At 48.0% G+C, this 15,457-nt stretch overlaps 2 protein-coding genes across 10 annotated transcripts in view; one reads left to right on the top strand and one right to left on the bottom strand.

The window, feature by feature from the left end:
• The window catches only part of GDPD4 (glycerophosphodiester phosphodiesterase domain containing 4), a 42,197-nt gene extending 35,946 nt beyond the window's left edge, over nt 1-6,251 (top strand). For 3 of the 4 annotated variants that reach the window (XM_026798207.2, XM_005495479.4, XM_074534993.1), the window contains 2 exons: nt 1,804-1,892; nt 2,394-6,251. In XM_026798207.2, the coding sequence (XP_026654008.2) occupies nt 1,804-1,892; nt 2,394-2,425 (121 nt within the window). In that variant the 3' untranslated portion in view covers nt 2,426-6,251. The remainder of the gene's footprint in view (nt 1-1,803; nt 1,893-2,393) is intronic. The other variant, XR_003382148.2, reaches the window with a different exon arrangement.
• The window catches only part of MYO7A (myosin VIIA), a 103,278-nt gene continuing 88,828 nt past the window's right edge, over nt 1,008-15,457 (bottom strand). For all 6 annotated transcript variants that reach the window (XM_074534988.1, XM_074534987.1, XM_074534992.1 and 3 more), the window contains 12 exons: nt 15,264-15,421; nt 14,628-14,781; nt 14,355-14,510; nt 13,895-14,000; nt 12,091-12,204; nt 10,922-11,009; nt 10,017-10,123; nt 9,632-9,817; nt 8,713-8,829; nt 8,158-8,241; nt 7,505-7,624; nt 1,008-6,786 (listed from right to left, as the gene is read on the bottom strand). In XM_074534988.1, the coding sequence (XP_074391089.1) occupies nt 6,697-6,786; nt 7,505-7,624; nt 8,158-8,241; nt 8,713-8,829; nt 9,632-9,817; nt 10,017-10,123; nt 10,922-11,009; nt 12,091-12,204; nt 13,895-14,000; nt 14,355-14,510; nt 14,628-14,781; nt 15,264-15,421 (1,480 nt within the window). In that variant the 3' untranslated portion in view covers nt 1,008-6,696. The remainder of the gene's footprint in view (nt 6,787-7,504; nt 7,625-8,157; nt 8,242-8,712; nt 8,830-9,631; nt 9,818-10,016; nt 10,124-10,921; nt 11,010-12,090; nt 12,205-13,894; nt 14,001-14,354; nt 14,511-14,627; nt 14,782-15,263; nt 15,422-15,457) is intronic.

The following is a 15,457-nucleotide window of genomic DNA, read 5'->3' as shown; positions in this document are numbered from 1 at the left end:
CCTTTCCTTTCCTTTCCTTTCCTTTCCTTTCCTTTCCTTTCCTTTCCTTTCCTTTCCTTTCCTTTCCTTTCCTTTCCTTTCCTTTCCTTTCCTTTCCTTTCCTTCCCTTCCCTTCCCTTCCCTTCCCTTCCCTTCCCTTCCCTTCCCTTCCCTTCCCTTCCCTTCCCTTCCCTTCCCTTCCCTTCCCTTCCCTTCCCTTCCCTTCCCTTCCCTTCCCTTCCCTTCCCTTCCCTTCCCTTCCCTTCCCTTCCCTTCCTTCCCTTCCCTTCCCTTCCCTTCCCTTCCCTTCCCTTCCCTTCCCTTCCCTTCCCTTCCCTTCCCTTCCCCTCCCCTCCCCTCCCCTCCCCTCCCCTCCCCTCCCCCTCCCCTCCCCTCCCCTCCCCTCCCCTCCCCTCCCCTCCCCATATGGAAAGGGAAGAAGACCAAAAAGTCCCCCAAAACTTCTCTGTTTCTCCTGCTTGCTCTCATTTTCTCTTTCCATTTTGGCAACTTAGACATTGTTTGCCCTCAGGATTCAGTGGAGAACTGGTAGATTTATAGTAGCAACATAAACCAATGATCAAAGCTGCTGGGCTGAGAAAGGAACTGATTTTTCTCATATTAGTATTTGACAGTGTTTCATTGGACTGATTTGTTGGGACAGCTCTCAATGTTAAAATTTGAGGCATCCCATGTCTTTCTGCACATGCCAGAGGCCACAGGAAATCCATCTTCCCACAGAAAAATGTCAGACTCTCTCACAGAAGCCACATTTTGTTTCCTTCCACTCTGTCAAAGATTACTGGGAAATCTGGAGCTCATGGAGTGGGCTTACCCCAGCTGGTCATGTTTGGTTGCTGGATGTTCTGCTCTGCCACAGTTGTATGAGGAATGTGCCTGTGCTCTCATCCCAGTGGTGCCCAAGGAAAGCAGGATGTGCTGGGCTCAGCTCTTCAGCCGGCTGGGTGCAGATGGGTGGGTGGGAGGATCAGAGCAGCCAGCCCAGGGGAGCTTTTTGCAGGGTGCTGGCAGTACAGTGATGCTGCTGGTGGCAACAAGCAGAAGTTTGGGAAGCCCCTGAACGAGCACTCTGGGCTGCTGTTAACTGTCACTTGCTGTGGCATAGGAAAAGGTTGGAGTGCTAGTATTGCTCTGAGATGGTGAAAAAATTAATTAATAGCAGTTTGGTAGTGATGAACTAGCAGCTGTATGGGCATTTTTTGCTGGGCATCCAGGTTTTTCCCAAGGCAAGGTGGTTCCTTCCTTTCCTTCCTCTCTTACCCTGCTCTGCTCTCCTCAGGTCTTGCTTTCCCTTTGTTTTCAAGGCTACAGGTTTCAAAGGTGGTACACAATCACCCCTGTAAAGCATCACCACCACCATCAGACCTTCCCATGTCCAACTTCTCCAGGATCATATTCATGTTTTGTGCATTCCCAGCCCTCCTGAGACCAAAGGGCCATTAGCAGGGATTCAGTGCTTTGTGTGGTCTTGTCAGGTTTACGAACACACCAAAATCACAGTTTTAAAATTTCTCTGTCTGCTTTAGAACCAGTGTTTGTAAACATTCTGGGGGTTTTGGAGCTCTTAAATCTTGCTTAGAAAACAGGGCTTAATCAGAAAGTTGCCTTCAAAATGCTGCTGTACACATGAAGTGTGGGTGCTTAGACACCAGTCATGCACTTGAGTCCTTTCTCAGTAAGAACCTGAGAAAATCCCAAAATACCTGCCCTCACAAAGTAGGAAAAAGCTGTCCAAGGCAGCAGGGGGCTGTGAGGAACACCACAGCAGGCAGTGGCCTGACCCAGGTGCTTTGCCCCATGCAGGTGGCGAGGGAAGAATTTCTCCTGCTGTCCTGCCGAGGACAGTAACTCGATGATAGAGAATGGTGGCTCCTACAACAAATTCAAGACAGGTAAGTGGGGCAAGGAGAGCAGCTGCATCCTGCTCAGGGCAGTCTCTGTGGGAGTACTGAGATCCTGATGGGTGGGTTGGTGGTGGGTGTCCATACTTTAAGTATGGAAGTGTCCATTCTTAAGTAAGGAAGGTTATGAGGAAGGACGCAGTCTGGGTTATCTCAGCCCCAGACCCCCTAGCAGCTCAATCCAATTGGCCCTGCTTCAAGCAGAGGCTGGAGCAGACACCTCCAGATGTTCCCTCCAATACTCATTACTTTGCAATGCTGTGAAAAGAGACTCTGGAGGCACTGAGAACTCTTGGTTCTGCCAGGCAGGGTGGGATTGGCTGAGGACCCTCCCACACACCACATTTCTGCACCCATGGAGCTATCAGCTAATATCCAGACAAAGTGACCCAGCCTGGGCTGCATGCATTTTCAAACAGGTTCTGTTTGCTCACCGTGGCTGTCAGAACAGATGCAGATGTTTAGTAGCTCACTGTGTGTCTCCTTTTCCAGAGCTCAGCAACATGCCTCCCGTCCTGGCCTGACGTGGGCAGAGAGGGGACATGGACCTGCCATCTCCATGAGGCTGGGGAGACCAGCTGGTGGGAGCTCAGATCTACCTGGTGAGGAGGAGCCATTTGCCTTCATGGCCCTGCTGGAGATGAGCACTAACCTTCCTCTCCTACAGCTTTTCTCACATTCCCATGCCTGTCAGGTATCCTTGGGGGCAGGAGAGCACAGATGGAGTTGCAGCCATGAAGAAACTGTGCGTTATGGTGAGATGCAGCAACCACAAGGGAGGCACCATTTACCCGAGACCACTGGCATCCCACAGGGCACTCATTCCTGCTGTGCGTAAGCCCTGTTTCCACACATGCTGCAAAGATCTGAGCATCCTCCAGACCTCCTCGTTCTCAGGTGCCCAGATTTCTCATATCAGACCAGCCTCTTCTCCACACACTACCTCCCATCCTCCCCCCTTGCAGGTGTCCTCCATCCCCAAGAGCACACTGCCCCCACCACGATGGTCAGGTGCTGCTGGCTGGCTCGTTACAATCGGCATCTTTCTGTAACAGAGGCAGGGGCAACTCTGGTTTTCCTTTTCCCACTCTTGCCCTGCCACAGAGCCTAACAGGACAATCTCCTCCCCTTGTCTATGGGCAAGGACATGTGGGGGCTGAAGGACTTTTCGGTGTCTTGGCCATGTAGCTACTGGGACTATGACCTGTAAGAACCACTTTTCTTCAGAAGGATGGAGCTGTGTGTGAATTGGTTCCATCAAGTGTTTGCTTTTCCCTTGGGAAGGTCTGTACACCTGTACTACAGCCTGCGATTTATTCCAATTTTCATTTCTCCCAGTGGCTGCTGGCATACAGTGGCTGCTCTGTAAGGGAGATGTAAACATCTCTCAGGTTTAAGCCATATCTTTCTACTTGAAGAGAAAATAAGAATATGTTTTTTTGTAAATTGCAAGTGATGTTTTAAATACATTTTATCTCTCCTATCCTGAATTGTTCTTATTTCAGCAAACTGGGAAGGGGAAAGAATACAGTATTTACCTAATCTAGACTACAGATATTTCTTATATGTGAGCCTTTTGTTAAATGAAGTGATCACAAATGAGAGGGCAGCATTAAGTTTCAGAGTTATCTGTGCTGAGAAGCACCCAAACATGTTCCAAGTTTTGGAGTATTTTGGAGGCTAGAAATGTGAAAAATTAAGATCCTCCTTTGGAAAAAGGCTAAAGGGCTGATGAATTGTTGTAGAGCAGCTCCAGATCTATGAAATATGGGGAGTGGATGGTGTTATAGCCCCCTCCCCGTGCCCTGCATACATAGGTGGTTCATAACGTTTTGTGGGTACCACTCACATAGGGAATGTGAGCGGCAAAAGTAGGAGGTGGAGGAGTGTGTGTGTGTTAAGTGTGGTATGCACTATGGGCTCCTCAGCCTGTGCCTGGTGTCCAAGTGAGGGACTTGGCTGTGGTTCCCCAACCACTGCCTGTAATGTACATTGGGAAAAGCCACCTCAATGCTCTTTGATCCATGTTATCTAGCTGCTGCTTGGCCAGTATGCACTGGTAACTCCCTCTACTCACCCTCCTCATCCTCAGAACCCTTGCCTAGGCAGAGCCTGGCCAGTTAGACCTGTGGTTTCCTTTAATGTTTTACACTCTGTCACATCTCAGCTACTATTTTTGTTGCTTCGCAGCTAGCAAGGTCTGGCACCTTGTTAAGCACATGACAGGTGGTCTGACTGCCACACACAGACTTTTCACCCAACACTTCCTACATGCATTGATTAGGCTCAGAACTTGACTGGAAGATTCAGCCCTTGTCAAAGAGGACAAGAAATGGACTTCAGTGTTTTTTTTACCCCAAAAGAAAAGATTTCAATTAATTTCCAGTCTAGGTACACTGATGGTTTGTTCCCCCTTGATGGAACAATCAGGAATTGCTCTCATCAGGAATTGCACAGTGCAAGAAGTCTTGTCCACAAGAACAACTCGGGAGCCTTGATCCCACCCCTCCCCTGGAGATGTCACCATGACTGCACAGTGCAGAACAGCCTCCCACAAGCCACTTGATGCTTTTTAATTGGAGTATTTCACTTGGACACATGTTTTTTCATGTTACATCGCTTGGTGTGAATACAAAGAGGCCAGCAGATGCTAATACATAAGACACACAGGTACACACACAGAATCCCAGCCCTGCCCAAACTTATGGGGTGCATGGGATGCCAACAGAGCTGTAAGTGGAGGGTGGTGGCAGGGGAAAGATGACCCAGGACAGCTCTGGAAAACACTGCTGTGCTGCATCATCTGCTGAGTGTGCAATGGGTGACAGGGATGGCTGGAGACTCAGAAAAAGCAGTGATGATGTGGTGATGATAGGCATGTGTCTAAGGACAAGTGGGGTCCCTGGGACAGCTGGATCATGGCAGTTGGGGAAGGGAGAGAAAGGTCAGAGATGGATGGTGAGAAGGCAGCTGGGCTCCCAATGTAGCCTTGGTGTAACCGTGCTCCCATCACCAGAGTGCTTTGGGTAGGGGATAATGGAGGAAGGGGATCTCCTAGCAGCCCTGTCTGGCTGGTGGATGTCTCCATTCAGCCTCTCATTCTCTTTGTTGGAGCAACCAAAGTTATAAGTCACTGCTGCATCCCACTTGAATGTCACAGTCCTCAAGGTCTGGTAGGCAGCACTACCAATTCTGCCTGGCACACCATGGTGCTGCAGACCTGAGCTCAGCTGAGCTTAACAGAGTAGCACGTGACGCCCCACAATATGGACTTGTACAAAGCAGTCAAACCCAGCCCAATGCACAGGAACAAGAGAGGCCTCAACATCTACTGAGAACCACTCAGTGTGGGTTACACCACCACCACATCTTGGTGGACAATTGTCCCTTCTCTTGATACCCCACATCCAGCCATGTCTTTGAAGCCTGGATTTTGGGAAGGCACCCCCCAGGCTTCTCTCCTGCATCCTCCCAGACACAACGTGGTTTCAGCCTCCTCTCTGCCAGCAGGTCCTGTCTCTGCTCCAAAGTGGGCTGGTCCGCACTGTGTGGCATTGGGTGGCAGATGAGACAAACAGCCAGCAGATGAGTACAGCCAATCAAAGATGGAGAAAAGACCACCAAAATCAAGGGTCTGCCCTTCTGTGAGTGGTTCAGGTCCAGCTAGGACTCATGAAGAGCTGCTTTACACAGAAACACACAAAAAAACCACAATAAAATCATCAGCTGGTACAAACCCGATGGCCAAGCTAATGTTTGAATTACAGCCCAACATAGGCTTGGCTTCAGTCTTCCAAGCATGGGGTGTTCAAAACCCTTATATCCATATTGAGGTTTGCAGCAAAAGTCAAGGTTAATTTTTCTGGAAACAGGGAGCAAAAGGAGATAATTAATTTTCCAAGCTTTGCTTCCAGCTGAACCCTTAGGTTGAGAAAGATTTGTCTTACTCAGCCTCTGGCAGTCATGGCTCTTGGGGAGTCTCTGGGCAAGGGATTGTTCTGCAGGTCAGCATCCAGATACCGGCACAAAATACAGGATTTCTTTTTTTCCTTTTTAATATTTTAAAAAATAAATAGAAGAAGAAACAAACCTTCAAAATTTGTTCTTTAAATATTTCCAGCATTGCACGGATAGGACTTTAGTACACTAGCCTGTTCAATCAGTAGTTTGTTTATTCTGATTCCTAGTTAAAATGTGCTCCTCCCTCCCTGCTTTTTCTTTCTGTACATCTTAAGAACACAGTGTATTCTTTTGTAATGACTAAAAAACAAGCCCTGCAGTGTTCACTGGACATCTTTCTAGCATGGGTCAGGGCTCTCTTATTCCTCTTCAAACCTGAAATTCCCAGAACTTCACCAAAAACATGTTAGCATCCTAACAGCTCTCATATTTAAGAAAAAAACAACAAATGAAAACAAAGCAAGCCACACACACACACAGACACACACACACACACACAAAAATCCTCATCCAAGAGCCTTTGTGACCTCCTGCTGGAGTGTCTTTGCCTTGGTCACTCTCCGAGAGCAGTGGTGTCCCCTGGAAATCTTTGAGGTGTAGGATTGAGTTGGGATGCAGGGTGAGGAAGGTGAGTAGGAGGTCAGAGATAGTCATCTTTGCTGGAAGGGGAGGTGGGATTGGAGCCCTCAAGGTCAGAGTCCATTGAACTCCCTGATGGTGTTCGGCTCATCTTCCACATCTGGGAGGCAAAGTTTCTTGCCCAGCTGCACGGGTATCCCACAGCCCTCAGCTGGTGAATTAGCCCCATGACCATGTGCCAGTGGCTTCTTGCAGTTCACTTGCTACCCTTTGCACTCCTCTGTTTGCTCATGGCTGTTAGCATCTGGCTGATGTACGAGGTCAAAAGATCATCCATCTTGTACCCCTGAGGAGGAGAGGGAAGATGTTACCAGCCTCCAGAGCACAGCTTACAGTGTCTGGCTTGAGCCTCCTGAACACACTGGCTACCAGTTCTTGCTTTGCAAATTTTCAGGTACATTTTGACCTATTCCACCATTTTCCTTGGGTGAAATGTCACCACCACAAAGAACACTGTCCAAACATAATTTGCAACTTTGAGATGAAGGAGTTCCCTGTCCCAGGATGCTGCTGAGGCTGAGGACAAGGGGAGCTTTGGACAGGACATAAATTTTCAAATGGCCAACAAAATACTGAATGCCTCAGATTAGTAACACTCCAAAAGGAATTTTTATCCTTTGTGCTTTGGGTTTAAGATAGTCTAGGAGAAAGTTTATTGCTGTGATTGTTACTAGGGACAAGCTGGGTAAATGGTATTGGTTAAAGGGCTCAGGAGTACCCCTTGAGCCCATATCAGCTTTAGTGTGTTTTTCAGTCCAGTTATAGGGAGCAGTCACTCATGCTCTTGACACAGCAACATCCCAAGCACCTTAGGCTTGCTTGTTAGTTGGATGGTGGACCAAGTGAGAGCCCTGATTCATTGAGCAGAGCCATGGGAAATTCAGTAGAAAAAAATTGTATCAGTGGCTCTTCTGATAGACCACTTTCAGCCCAGAGAATTCCTGAGACACAATTTGCTGCCAAATCCAAAGTCATGATTCAGTCCAATCTTAAATACTTCTTACCAGGGAGGTTTCACAGAGCAGCTTGCTTCCTCTCACCAAGTTGCCAATGGTTATGTGGAAATATGTGTTGCCACTGCTCCAGTTGGAGATCTTGGTGAAGGGGTGAGTGATGAGAATATCCTGGTGGGAACACAAAACTGACACTCAACATGCAAGAGAGCCTCAACTTCCATGAGGGGCTGTGGACACTTCTCATTGTCGCTGTTCACTTTCCATCACAGCAGGCCAAGGATGTCTATTGTGATGAGACTTGTGGGAATGGCAGTGAGATCAAGACCAGATCCTCCAGAGCTTGTGGAGGACTGCTACACTATAGAATTGTAATGCAGGTGGTGGAAGTAACTAGTAGGATCTCATTTACTCCAACTCCTCTCCTATTGCCTGTGAAAGGATTAAGGAAGGAGTGTGTGCATCCTCCAGGTACAGGGCCCTAATAGTTGATGCTCTCAATCTGTATTTTGTTGAAAAAGTCTGGGCTGCCTCAGTGCAACAGTGAATTTCTGTCTCCAGAAAATTTTCTGTCTATCCAGCCTTTCTAACCTGGCTTAAAGAGAACTCTCTAAGTACTGAACAACATGCTCCTTGGGATGTCTTCCATAAGGGCCTGGGGACTGGGCTCAGGAGCATCTGGTGAATACCCAAGTTTTGCTTACCTTGGTTTTCGGATCAATGAGGCTGACTCCATGCTTATTGATGGCAATTAGGAGGATTTCTGGATAATTTGGCTCTGTAGTTTGCTGTTGGAAAAGTGATGATCTGGTTAGGGGACATGTCAAGCAAAATCAGACCCCTTCCTATTTCCTCTCTCCCTGTCTTCTTCTGACAGCACTGGCTTCTACTGTCCTTGATGGAACTGTAGTGCCACGGTGGATGGATTTGGTTTGTGGTGGGTACAGACACATCCCTTGGAAAAAAAAACCAGGTTCCCCTTTGCCTTGGCAAAACAGAGAAGAGCTCTTGTGTGTTCAGCAGCACAGCCGTGGGAACAGCCCCAATGACTGAGATATGCTGAAGCTCTACAATGCTTCTGTCTGGGTAAAGAGGCAGAGCAGCAATAAACAAATGTGTTTGCAGGTCTCCAATTAAGCGTATTACACTTTTCCCTGTTTCATCAGGATTGTCCCAGTCTAGTTCAGATCTGAAACCCCTCTGTGGTACAAGGATCCTGATCTTGGATAAAAGCTGCCAGAGAACCCCAGGGCAGGTACCTTCACTTCAAAGAATGCTGATCCAAATGTAGGCCACTTGAAGATAATCTTTAGAAAGGCAAGCTTGGCTTCTTCTCTCGTTTTGCCTGCGTGTTTATTGTAGTATGCCACGACGGACTGCAACAGAGAACACAACAGAGATGGAGGGTTTGCAGAACCTGGCACCAGGGATGTTTGCAGGAAAGGAGCATCAGTTCCACAATGACAGACTCATAGAGGAGTCTGGGTTGCAAGGGACCTTGAAAGGGCTGCCTTCCACTAGAGAAGCTTGCTCTGGGTTCTGCCCAACCCGACCTTGATGTTTGGCTCTAGCCTCTGTTCCAATAACACTTCAAAAATGTGCTGGCTGGTCACCGGAGCAGGGCCTGGAACCAAGGCGGGTCCTTTTTAAATAAGCTGAGCTGGTGACTCCATTAAAGATATTACAAATTGTGATTATCCAATTTATGCAGCAGAGCAGGCTGAGAGACCTTCAGCCCTGAGATCCTGATATCAGACAGGAAACAGAAAGCACTTATTGGACTATTTCTTGGCAGTGAGATACCTCTACTATTTTAAGGCTAGACCTGTTTGCGCCTGTGCCACAGCTCTCCCTGTGTAAAGCAGTAGTCTGCATTAAATCAAAGACCACCTCTTCATAAGAACATCTCTTAGCATGTTTCCATCTGGCTTTGCATCCACCAGTACAGCCACAGTCTCAGGCCAAGAAAATCTGGGGCAAGGCATGTGTATGTGAACATGCAAGTACAATCTCTCCTCTCAGTGGTGCCAGGGAAGCTGAAGCTCTGGTAAGGCTCCAGAAGGACCAGGTGTCACTGATTTTGGCAGTCCAACTTCAACACTGAATGTCAGACAAGTCACCTGAGAGACTGGGCATCTCCCAGCCAGGCCTGGTCTAGGAATCAAGCTGCTGTTTTACCCTTTTCCAGTCATCCGGAGAGAGCTGGCGGATGAGGTCCTGAGGCACCAACTCCTTCAGGAGTTTGGGGATGCTGGGGAAATAGGACTTGTCATCCTCAAACTTGACCCGGTAGATGAGAGCTGCCAGCTGCAGGACCTCTTCCCGTGAGCACTTGTGGTAGCCACGCAGGTACTTTGGTAACTCCTGCACGGAGGAAAGAGCAGCAGAAAGATAGAGACCATGTCTGTGCACCTTCACTCTTACATGCTAAATGGAGTTTGTGGAGGTATCCAGCCCCTGGTTAAGAGGCTGTTCCCTGGGAACATCTGCAGGTGGACAAGCCTTTGCAACCCACTCCTGATCCCTCCCAAGTCTCCACTGCTACTGCAGAGTCCCGGCACACCTGGTAATAGTGGAAGATTGAGTCCGCCATTGAGTCCTTTCCAGGCGTTGTGTTGGTCCACAGTTTTTTCATGAAGAACACTTGGTAGGTGAGGGAAGGCACTATACCTGTGCAAGTGAAGCAAACATAACAGCTAGTGTGAGTATCAGCTGGCAATCAGTGTCTGCATCCAGCAGTGCCCGTGTGCCACCACAGCCTGCAGGGACAGGGGCATTCACAAGGCCAAGTGGGCTCTGACTTTGCACAACAAACCACATCACTGCCATGCAAGGCTTTAATAAGGTGGGAAAAGTGTCTGGGTTCACTTGCACAACTGTACTTCATGGACAGTCCCCACAGCTAACACAGGACAGAGGAGTTGTACCCTGGAGGCACCTGTGTCTTACAGCCACTGGTAAATTCAGCAGAGCTGCAGCCAGTTCCACTTTGGATGTGGTCAGTGAGGTGAGATGAACCCCACCTCTGAAACCTTCCTGCAGGCACTTCCTGGAGAGATGGCCTCCAGCAGGTGCTTCTCACAGGGGCCAGGAAGAGCCTTGGAGCAGAGGTTTTGCTGCTCCTGGATGGATCACCTCCCAGGTGATGTCCCCAGGGATGGTGCAGAGAGCACCACTCCCATCAGTGTGGCCCAACAGATCACAGGATCACAGAATCACTGAGGTTGGAAAAGACCTATAAGATTAAGCCCAACTATTAACCTAACACTGCCAGGAGCACCACAAAGCCATATCCCTAAGCACCACACCTACATTTTTTTGAACACTAGAGGACAGTGATTCCACCATTTCCGTGAACAGCCTGTTCCAATGCTTGTGGCAGACTATGTGGTCAATCTTGTTTGAAAGGGATGGAGGGAAGTAGGAAGGCTGTTTGTGAACTCATACTGGAAAAAAAATCATCATTACCATCTTTTGCTGGTCTTGCTTTCTTTATCCAGTCTGTCAGGTGTCTCACAAAGTCAAAGAAGAAATCTCCCTCTGGCACACTGATGACCTGAGGGACACAGCACAGAGTCATGAAGGCTGAGCAAGTAAGTCATACAATAGGATCACAGAATATCCTGAGTTGGAAGAGACCCAGAAAGATCATCAAAGTCCATCTTCTGGCCCTGCACAGGATATCTTTAAGAATCACACCATGTGCCTGAGAGCATTGTACAAATACTCCTTGAACTCTGTCAGGCTTGCTGCCATGACCACCTCCGTGGGGAGCCTGCTCCAGTGCCAAACCACCCTTTGTGTGAAGAACTTTTTCCTAGTATCCAACCGAAATGTTCCCTGGCACAGCTTCATGCCATTCCTTTGAGTCCCATCACTGATCACCCCAGAGAAGAGATTAGTGTCTTCCCCTTCTCTTTCCCTCATGAGGAAGTTGCAGACTGCAATGAGGTCTCCTCTCAGTCTCCTCTTCTCCAGGCTGAACAAGGCAAGTGACCTCAGCTGCTCCTCACATGCCTTCCCCTCAAGGACCTGCACCACTGTAGTAGCCCTCTCTAACATCTTTATTTCCTGCTTATATTGAGGTGCCCCAAACAAGTGGCAAGACTCCACAGGCAGGGTTGGCCATTGCCCAGCCCATCTCCTGTGGTTGTGCTCACTGCTTTGTACTTCTTACACTGATGTGTTATGAACTGCTGATGTGAGAAAGCCAATACCAGCACCTTGCTTCAGGCTCTGTCTCTAATTTCACCCATTACTCCTTATTGCAACTTGTTTCACCACAACCCTTCCTTTCCCTTCCTGATGACTATCTCCAGAGATTTCTCCCAGTTGCCAGAGGCAGCTCTAAGCTGCACATTTTTCTTACTTAGTCCTTTCTTATAAACCCAACTCAGCAACAGGCCAGGAGAGCTTTGCCTGTCTGTGCTTTAAGTGCTTTGGGGTGACTGCTGTAAGTCAGGGCTGTGGGACTGCAAACCTCACCTGCATCAGGTCAGATCTGACCTAGGAATGCCACACAGCTTGTAGAGAAATGCTTCTCACCACATGGCTCTGGCTCCACCAGTTGTACCTACTGCCAAGTGGGTTATCCTGGGTACCTCAGGGCTACCTCAGCCCCTGGGTGGGTCACTCACCTTGTCGGAGATTTTGACAAAGAGGCTGAAGCCCTCAGAGGACTTCAGGAGCAGCCTGTTGGAGATGTTCTGGCAGAAGTCCTTGGCTTTCGTGCTGGATTCCACCTCAAATGCCTACAAAGAGAGGAAGATCACCATTGCCATCTAAGGGTTAATTTCCACTTTTGCTCTCTTTGAGGACCTCCAGGTGCACATGCACAAAGGGGTTTAGATGCTCACCACCAGTGAAATCAGTGACACTGTGGACTGGGGCTCTGGGCATTGAAGGGATGTCTGCAGAAGCTCTGTCATGCTACTGCTGTACCACTGTGCTTTGTGATGCTGTATCTATATTCTGTACTGGCTTATCCAGAGCTGTCCAGGCAATGCAAGAGATTTTTCTGATCCAACAGCAAAGTGTTAGAACTACTTGTTTGAGGAAAGAGGCGTGGGAAAGACAGAGTGAGAGATCTCCAGGCTGATTTGTCCTAACTGTCTGTCCAGTGATGATGAGGAAGTCAGATGCCTGGCTTAGACTAGGTCTAAGCCAGATGCTTGGTTTCTAGATAGCTGAATAGAGGGAAAATGCTTCCTGTTTTATGGATATCTAAAGCATAGGATGTTTAAAGGTCTGTCCCATTCGTATGCACATCCCAATTCTGGTTTTGCCTTTTGAGCTGTGCTCAGCATTTACATTGCCTCAGTTCAGCTCTGCCCACTTAATGCGATTCAGCTCATAGCAGTTTAAGAAACTTAAACTTCTGACCACCACATGCACAACTGAACCTCCAAACTACCAGGACCCACGTTCCACATCCCACAAGAGTCTGATTTGGGGTTCAGTGCTGCTAGTGCTCAGCACCACATCAGTGCAGATGCATGTTGTACTGGAATGATGCCACTCTCTCCACCTGGTGGCTTCCATGGCCAAATGGATCACAGCACACCTGTCCAAGTGTAGAAGTCCCTCCTGCCTATTTCTACTGGCTCTCACACAGAGGCATGTGTATGAAGTAGTGTCATGCTCATTCCATTGTCATGTAGGAAAAAATACTCAAAGTGATGAGAAACCCCAAGAGTTCTCTCAACTCTCCATTACAGATAAACAAGGGCACTCCTAGCTGCTGCAGAGGAATCATCCTTTTCCTTCCATGGATGGGGACTGTTTTATAAATAAACTCACTTAGAAATACAGAAATTTAGTTGTACCCAGGGGTATGAGGAAAGAGAGAAATGTGAGCCTCATAGAAAGATCAATCAGTAGTGAGACAGCAGTATGTGCAAGGACATGCCTATCTGCTCTGGCATCAGTATGATTAGCTGCCTTTCCAGTATGTAAGATGCTTAGTGAGAGCTTCCTGAGTGCAGGTATCATTTCTGTGTCATCTCAGGTCAGAGGGGGAAATTTCAGTCACCTAATTGCCAGTGCTGCAATAGTCTGCCCATTTCCTGGGGGGACCATCATGGTACTCCTTTGAGTATCATTGGGGGACAATATCTGCTGGTTATACTCCAAATAACTGAGAGCCAAGGCCTGAGAGCTACTGTGAGTGAATAGATTAGCCCATCCAGTTTCCCTCTGTCTGCAGTCATACTCTAAAGCCTCCAGTGAACAGCAGCAAAGCACCCATATATTGAAAAACACAATTTGCAACAAATCTGAGTAGACAAGGATGGATTTTCCTTGTTATGCCTTGGCCCAGAGGCTTCTGGAAAGCCTGAGCTTTTCTGAATCAGAACCAATATTAGCCTCTTCTGAGATTTTTGAGAGTAAGAAAATTGACAACCATCCTGACAGAAAAGAATTTCCTTCTCCCACATTTACCTCATCAGTGTCATCAGGGAAGTAAACCTTGTGGAAAATTTGAGTTGTTTTGTGTTGAATGGCTTCCACTTCTACCAGATGGGGTGGGTATTTTCTGGATCCATTCCTGCAAAACAGGAGATGGCAAGTGTCACAGCATCATCATAGCAAGAATCCTTTTTTTAAATCTTCCCCTTTTAATGCATATCCTTTTGAGTAACTTCAGCTATTTTCTTAATATTATTTTTCTTCCAAAAAAGAAGAAAATTACTGAAATGGACCTGGATGAAGTTGATTAATTTCTATTTTTCTGCACTGCTTATCAGAAACCCAATGTCCCTTTCAATCAGTTTGGTGGAACAGAGAGAGGCTGTGAGCTTTCACTGTGCCCCCAGACACCAAAATACCTCCCAGTTGTATTTTTTCACATATATTTGGAAGTTGTGGTACAGTCAGGACTGGGAGTCTTTCAGTGCCATACCTCAAGGCTTTCTGGAGTCTCTGGATGCAGTCTGCTGCCAAGGGGTGATGTTTCCGGGATTGCAGGAACCTCTGGACGTGGGGCAGGAGGATGTTACTTGGAGGGAAAAGGCCTGTACACAGCCACAACAGCTCCCAGCCTTTCTCTTCACTGTATCTGCACAAGAAGAGACCCAGGAGGAAAAGAAAATCACTCGTGGCACGGACACTTCAGACACTGCTTTGCCCAACACATTCTACTGCATTTGGGCCAAGGGGAACAAAGAGCTCTTACTTGATGTGGTTGTCTGTGAGCTGCTTGAGGGTCTGGCAGTAGATTTCATCCTTTAGGGGTTCGGCTTTCAAGGCACCTTCAAATATTTGGTCTGTCAGCTCATTGACTGAGCGGGTCCTTTTGGATGGGTAGTCACCCATATATTTCAGCACAGGTGGGAGGTGGGAGTCAAGGATGAGCTAACTGGGATATTTGGTGAAGGCCCTCTGTTGATGATGTTGCTAAAGACATCCTACACATGACTACAGAAGTGGCTGCAAAGGGATATTCTGGCATCAAACTCTGTCTCCAAGGCCATGTGGACTAACTAGGGCTGTGGCCATCCACAGCAGGTACATTTGGAAGAGAGTCAGCTGAACCAAGACAGAACAGTGTCAGTGTGTGTGGACCAGCAGGACCCAGCAACTGGTCCCTGAATCCTCACTGATTAAGAAGTAGACACACCTCAGATTTCAAGGATGCTTAAGGTAACATTTGTGGTGCAGACCCATTTCCAAGCCTGTGGCATGGTCCCACAGCCTTTCAAAGAGACCTCAAACCTTTCTTTGGGCTTTGCTCGGAGCCCTAAAGAGCCAGTTCAGCTCTTTGCCTGTCAGACCTGTTTCCCAAGGGGACTCCCAAGCAGAGGAAGGATATCAATAAAGGCCATACAGGCTTCTTGGGACAGTTCCTCACTGCCCAGGATCTTCTTCAGCAGTGGCTGTTTGATGGGCTCACGGGTGTAACACCACAGCTTGTCCTTTCCACGGCTCTTGGTGATCATGACCCGGCTGAGGGTGTGCTTTGGAGGTGGTCTGGTGGCAAACACAAAGCAAGAGGTGGAGAGATTA

Source organism: Zonotrichia albicollis, chromosome 2, assembly GCF_047830755.1.
Source record: "Zonotrichia albicollis isolate bZonAlb1 chromosome 2, bZonAlb1.hap1, whole genome shotgun sequence".
NCBI classification, from domain to species: Eukaryota; Metazoa; Chordata; class Aves; order Passeriformes; family Passerellidae; genus Zonotrichia; species Zonotrichia albicollis.
The sequence above is the reverse complement of the archived record's forward strand: the minus strand, read 5'-3'. Positions and strand labels throughout refer to the sequence as shown.